A 7,416-nucleotide genomic window follows, 5' to 3' on the forward strand; every position below is an offset into this window, starting at 1 on the left:
TTGCTGACGCGGCGTTCAGGCGTATGCACTTTAACTTTTAATGGGATGACATGCGCGCACCTGTCAAACTGGCAGATTAAAAGTTAACGTTCTCTTTCTGCAGCGGTGTGCAGCACCACTGTAACTTCATCAATCATTGAAGGATGCCGCAGGTTATCGGGGAGTCCGCCTGCAGAGGGTTCGCTGTCAAATACCCTTAACGTAGGGTTACGGACGGCAGGCTTGGTTTGTTGAGCTCATCAGAATGGAGCTCTGGTGCAATAACTACTATCTGATACGTTCCTCTCGTACCACGGTCTGATCCTCACGCAGTGATTTGAATTCTAAACTTCCCCCGTGTTCTGTAAATACAAAAAAAACAACCAAAACCAACGATAGTTGGAAAACATGATTTTACTTGTATAGAGAATACTGTAAGGATTTAAATGGAATACTGAGCACAATGTTCTTCACTGTTGTGTTTGCCGTTAAGTCTACTCATATTGCTGTTTGTCCTGAATTGTGTGTGTGTGTGTGTGTGTGCTGCGAGGTGCACGCACCACTGGGTAAATCCCATTTGTATCCCGCATTTGGAGTTCACCAAAAACGCACATCTGCTTTTTACTCCCTTAGTGCACAGACTGGACCATTAGCAGAAATTCCTAATGGGCCTCTGAATGATGAATTATTCATCTGGGCTAGGTTGCATTGGCCTGGTTTATCCTGTGCAGGCGTGTGTCTCTTTGTCACCTTGGCTCTGTGACAGCTGTCTGAGACTGACGCGCTGACGCTGGAGCTACTCCGTGCTGTTTGGTGTGGGCAGTAGCAACTTCAGCTCCGACGCGTGGCTCCATTCCTTCTAAACGACCGTGCTGATGGTGGAAGACTCCTCTGACTTGCCCTGTCTGCTGGGCAATGACTTTAGATACTCCAAATGTCTGCGGGCGTCCTCCTGGTTCGCCCTGACGTAGTAGACCAGGTAGGAGATGACCATGGTGAACCAGCCGAACATGACAACCAGCATGGCTACATCTGTAGTCCTCTTCATCACCACACACAGGTCTATGTCCGGTGCCAACAGGAAGGCGAGTCCTTGAACCCCTATGTCCTCGGGTTCTGATGTCTGGCACACGATGCCTGTGAGTGACGCGGGCTCCAGGTCTACACGAGGCATGGCCATCTGTAGGTTGCAGTCACAGAGCCATGGGTTGTTGGTTAGATTGGCGCGAGCCCGCAGGCCCTCAAAGGCTTCAGCGTTGAACTTCACTAGCTTGTTTGAGGAAAGGTCCAGGAACTGTAGCGAGGAGCCCAGGCCTCTGAACGCGCCCGGCTCTAACTGACTCAACTCATTATGCGATAGATCCAGTTCCACCAGATGAGGCAAACCCACAAAGGCATTAGCCGGGACTGTTGTGAAGAGGTTAAAGTCCAGGTAGATGCGTCGCGTGTCATTGGGGATGTCCTCGGGGATCTCCGTGAGCTGCAGGTTGCTGCAGCGCACCGTCTTGCCGAAGCTCTCGCTCTCAGAGCAGTAGCAGCTCTTGGAGCAGCTGGTGGCGGCGTGGTGGAAGCAGAAGGTCATGAGCACCAGGCTGTGCAGCAGCAAACACATGACCACCGAGTGGCGCAGCAGCCAGTCCGCAGGAAGGAGCATTGTGACACACGAGCATGCTCCAGGAATGACCAGCTGGGTTTACGGGGTGAAGTCCACATCAGCCTCCCCAGTAACTGTTGAGTCTGTGAGGTAAAAACAACAACACAAGGTCTCGTCAGCGGTGGTGAGAAGACTGGTGGACTATCCTTACATTATTTACATATTAATGTTTCATAATCAATATAAAATCTAAGCATAAATAGATAGCCAAAAGATTGTCTTCATTAGAAATGTTTAAAAGAAATGTCATTTTAATTCATGGTGATGAACAATAACGTCACTGTCTACATAAAACTTACTTATTTAGAGTAGCCTAACCATCATAATCCCTTGTTGTTGTTTTTCCCTTAAATTACTTACAGAATCATCAGCAACATTAATATCATACAAGGCCCCGTGATTTATTTCACCATAGTAATTAGCTGATCACATTTAAAACAGTCAAACTGTGCTACAAACACAGATTCTACGATGAAATACTTTTGCCACAGAACATGGGTAATTGTACGGCGTCCTTCAGAGGCCGTGTTGTTATGTAATGACGGGTACAGTAGCTCGTCTAATTGATGTGAGAAAGCAGCGGGAAATGGCAGCAGCAGCAGCAGCAGCAGCAGCAGCGATGGCCATTTCAGTGGCACATCAGTGGTCAAATTGCACTTGTGCACAAGCCTAAAAAGATCAAACATTCCCTCCATAGCAGCACAATAAACGAGCTCGGCAAAAGCCTTTGGTTTCACCGAGCCTCCTTTATAATTGACATCCCTGCAGTGCGGAGCTATTTCAGTGCACGGAGACTGACATTAACATAGCGATGTGACACCACGAGAGGCCAAATGTACCCGACATGAAACAAAATCAACAATGGATTAAGCACACATCTGTTTTTTTATCTGAGGCCACATTTATCTGTAGTGACCATTATAACTTTAATAGTTGGTCACTGTCTGTGAATTACACTGTAACACAGAGATTGTCACGATTTAAATTAATTTCTTCGGACAAAATGTTTTGTACATATAAAGAATATTTTTATATTTAAAGTTTACTTTTACTTAAGTATGTTTTTTTTGAAGAACTGTACTACGCTGCGTTCCAAATCACATCCGTTACTGAGTAAAAAAGTATTTCATAATAATTCATGCACAGGAAACTTTGGCAGGGAATGACGAGGACAGGTGAACAATGAGGACAGGTGAATGATGAAGACAGGTGAATGACTAGTGAGGACAGGTGAATGAATGATGAGGACAGGTGAATGATCAGGACAGGTGAGAATGATGAGGATAGGTGAATGAATGGCGAGGACAGTTGAATGAATGATGAGGACATGTGAATGATGATGAGGATAGGTGAATGATGAGGACAGGTGAATGAATGATGAGGACAGTTGAATGAATGATGATGACATGTGAATGATGATGAAGATAGTTGGATGATGAGTATAGCTGAGAATGGTGAGGACAGGTGAATGGTGATGAGGACAGTTGAATGAATGATGAGGACAGTTGGATGATGAGGATAGGTGAGAATGATGAGGAAAGGATAATGAATGATGAGGACAGTTGAATGATGATAGAGACGGGTGAATGAAAGATGGGGACAGTTGAATGATGATGAGGACAGTTGAATGAATGATTAGGACAGGCGAATAAATGATGAGGACAGGTGAATGATCATGACAGGTGAATGATGATGAGGACAGTTGAATGATGATGAGGACAGGTGAATGAATGATGAGGACAGTTGAATGATGATGAGGACAATTGAATGAATGATGAGGACAGGTGAATGAATGATGAGGACAGGTGAATGATGATGTGGACAGTTGAATGAATGATGAGGACAGGTGAATGAATGATGAGGACAGTTGAATGGTGATGAGGACAGGTGAATGAATGATGAGGACAGTTGAATGATGATGAGGACAGTTGAATGAATGATGAGGACAGGCGAATAAATGATGAGGACAGGTGAATGAATGAAGAGGACAAGTGAATTGGCCCTAGTTAAGGTCCCTGAGTGAGTGAGAACGTTAAAACTTTGTGACCTTTGACCCATTTTCACTGATACATATTCATTTGTAATGGTTTGCCTTTAATTAAAAACAATTCATGTGAGATTTAAGTAAATTTAAAAAAAAAAGCTACTTATTTACTTTAACTTGAATACATTTTTAGACTTACAGTAAGTAAAATGTTCTTAAAGTACTGGTCCTTTTACTTGAGTAGCTGCTTATACCGATGATAAATCAGTTTTGTAATCGCAGTCAGAACATAATCACAAGATGGTTCGCTTCTAACCGCAGTGTGTGCAGCTCTACTTTAACTGCATGTTTTGTATCGGCCTCTGGAAACAGCACGTCTACCCACCCAAACACACTTCATTAATAGGTGATCAGGGCTACCTCCTATCTCGTTACTAATCCTCTTAAGGAAAAACTCCTCAAGTCAGTGTCGCATCAGTGTTGGCCACCCAATCCCTTTGTTGGGGTGAATGCGAACGCTTTGAACGGCGTCTGGTCCAACAAAAACAGACAACGTTCTCGTCCTGTTGTCTTTGAGAGAGAAAAAGGGGAACCGCGGCCTCGAGCTGACTTCTTAATTTCTTCCAAAATGCCCGGAGACGCTTACCAAGATTAAAAAATGAAACTGATCTCTAAGTACTTCTAAGTATCACATGACATGTGGCGGTAGGAGACAGGAGTATAGTGGCGGTAGTGGTTTTTTTTTCTACGAGATGGAAGCTAACAATACTCGCCGTGTTGTGCCAGTTTAAGAGAAGCCTGTCAGGGAGGCACAGATGAAGCCTGTTGTTGCTGTTCAGCTCGGGAGCGCTGCAGTCTTCGCTCTTCCTCCCTCAGACTTGAGACGTTTATCCGTACGTCTTCATCATCAGGGCCAAACCTCTCAAAGATTCCGAACGGCAAACAGTGTCGATATGAGAAAGTAGCAAAGCGTGGCAGATGCAGCTTAACACGGGGGGGAAATAAAAGATCTTATTTCAGCCCAACGGTGTAACGTAATGCCCCTGTGAAGGCTGCACTTTTCCCGTCAAACAAAGCATGCCAGCCTGGTATTTGGGTGAGTGCTAATGGGCAAGAGGGGGGAAACGAGAGACACGCACACACACACACACACACGAGCAACCAGGAAGGAATGATGTGGGGAGGATTTAAGGAGATGCCGAACATCACAATTACAACCCAGAGAAAAGAAGCGTGACACTAATGAGACGTGGAGGAAGAGGCATGAATGCTTGTGTGTGCCAGCTGATGAAGGCCAGCTGGTAGTGAAAGAGTAAAAGGGGACGGGGTGAACACAGAAGGGTGGGGCACCAGGACGTGAACACACATTTATTTTCAAGAGCTAAAATATAGCCTCTCAAAGGCTTCGTTGGCAAAAAAATAAAATAAACGAGTAATTAACTAATGGACTATTACGTCCTCTCACAGCCATATGGTGTAGAGAACACAATAAATCAATGGGCTTTATAGGAGGTGAGGTCCTGCAGTGTTCCTTCACTCATTATACTTATCGCCGTAAATTACTCCTGCTTTTTTTTAACACAATAAATAAACACAACATCTGGGCGAGCAAAGGTCAGACTCCCACTTCATCAATCAATCTCTGGCACTATAGTTTTATGAGGACGAGCAATTTCTTTGGCTCTCAAACCTAATCAGGCGAGGCATTAAACTCCTTTATTGCACTGACATGCTTGTTCTGATGTTATGTTTTTCTCCACGTGTGTGAATATGACCTTTTCATGGCATCACATCACAGCATGAAGGCCAAAACATGAATGGCGAATAAGCCGCCAACGCCGCCGCCGCCACAGGTTTCTAATTATCAATGGGAGGTGAGGTGTGAATGGTAAGAAGGGGAAACAGGGCAATAAAAAACCCCTTTTAATAAAAACACTGGCTTTTGTACAGTGCAGCTGTAATTAAATCATGTCTCATGTCAGTCTCAATTATAGGGAGAGAAGTCAACAGTATTCAGGAATCATTCAAATATTCATATCCTCTGCGTTAACTTCAAAAGTTAAGCAGTAATGAACCAAATAAATGCAGACATTGAATCGAGAGCATTGAAAATGTAAAAGTAAAGCCTTGTAAAATGGTTTTAGTGTTAGTTTCACCAAGAATTTAAATAATAATAATAACAATAATAATAATAATAATAAAGAAACATGAAGAAGTTTATCTGTTATTCAGTTTCAATCTCCCAATTCTACTCTCAGCAAACAAGACCATTGTGGATTAAACACGAGTGAGGCACGCGTAATATCGCAAAGGAAAAACGTGCACTTTGGTGCGTAACACACTCACGTCTGTGCGGCTTTCCCTCTCCTTCTCATGGTGCGTTCAGCGGCGAGTGTCCACAGTAAAAAAACGGTGCAGCGAATGTCTCGGAGAAGCCCCGCGGTTCGCACAGCAGGCTTGTGGGGTCTCTACCACCAGGTCCTCCTCCTCCTCCTCCTCCTCCTCCGTGGCTCGTTAAACTTGTGCCACGAGTCGCTCCGGCCGCTGGAAACGCTGCCGCTTCACTTCAGGAGTCGCTCGCTCGCTCGCTCGCACACAGTGCAGCCTTTTTAGTTTCCACGCAACGAGAAAAACCAGGCAACATCGGTGGAGCCAGAGTGGAGTGGAGCTGATGGCGGTGTCTCGCGCTGTAGACTCTGCTGCTGCTGCTGCTCTCGGCTCACACATAAATCATACAGTAAAGATGCGCGCGAGGCTTGTTTCTTTTCTTTTTTTTGCGCACTTTACGCAGTTAAGCGGTGAAACGGCCCGTCTGAAATACATGAATGCAAATGATGGCAAAGATGATTGATTCAGTTCATTAATGCGCGCGTGCTGACTGATGGGAGTGAAATGGTTATTGTTGTGCAGGAGGCTACTTAAGTGAGCACACACACACACACACACACACACACACACACTGGTTTACATGACTTCAGAGGACATTGCATTGACTTACATTCATCTCCTGGAGACTTACTCTAACCTTAACCATAATTACTACTTTCCTCATCCTAATCCTAATCCTGACCCTAACCTCAAACTAACTTTAATTAAAAGCACAAATTCAAATCTGAACCAGTTCCTCAGAAGTGTGTTGGGTTTTTTTTTTTTTCATTATGAGGACCAAGCAGGTGACAAGGTCAGTGTGTATGCCAGGAACAACACACACACACACACATACACAGTGTGATGATGGAGAAGACTGCATTAATTGAATTTGACCTGAAGCCCCCCTCTCTCTCTGTGTGTGAGGGTGGTGGTGGGGGTCGTTGGCCCCGTCCTGTTCCTGCCTGCTGCTGCCAGCAGATAAGGAGACTTGGCCTGGTCAAACTCACTATGAAAACACAGTACAGTGGTGCATGGATGGACTGTTGACCGAGGACCTCTGGCCTGGCACAGTCGGCCAAACAGTCATCAGGTATTAATGGAATTAAAATCAATAACGTGGGACACTCCACTCCAGTCCCTCCATGGTGCACTTTGTATATTACAGTCGCTGCAGCTCCCTTTCTTTCTTTCTTTCTTTCTTTCTTTCCCCCTCCCTTCCTCCATCCGTCACTCCGCCACAATAAAGTCCCACTTACCGGCGACTCCCTCCTTCATTCCCCTCGCCGCCATAAACATCTTAAACAAACAAAAGGCAATTAAGAATATTCAAGTCAATTAAATTCAATAAAGGAAAAGCTTTACCGTGCCCGGGGGAGGATTTAAGGGCTCACAGAGCAGTGATAAAAAAATGTATATATTTAAAAAAGCG

At 44.8% G+C, this 7,416-nt stretch overlaps 1 protein-coding gene across 1 annotated transcript; it reads right to left on the minus strand.

Moving 5' to 3' along the window:
* Positions 1-374: 374 nt before the first annotated feature.
* On the minus strand, positions 375-6,505 carry lrrc3ca (leucine rich repeat containing 3Ca). Its single transcript, XM_044013320.1, has 2 exons — positions 5,964-6,505; positions 375-1,716 (listed from the first exon to the last, which is right to left on the minus strand). Exon 2 carries the CDS (start codon positions 1,631-1,633, stop codon positions 839-841), a length of 795 nt encoding a protein of 264 aa, XP_043869255.1. The 5' UTR covers positions 1,634-1,716; positions 5,964-6,505; the 3' UTR covers positions 375-838.
* Between the last annotated feature and the right edge of the window lie 911 nt (positions 6,506-7,416).

The sequence above is a fragment of the Solea senegalensis genome, linkage group LG18, assembly GCF_019176455.1.
Source record: "Solea senegalensis isolate Sse05_10M linkage group LG18, IFAPA_SoseM_1, whole genome shotgun sequence".
Classification (NCBI taxonomy): domain Eukaryota; kingdom Metazoa; phylum Chordata; class Actinopteri; order Pleuronectiformes; family Soleidae; genus Solea; species Solea senegalensis.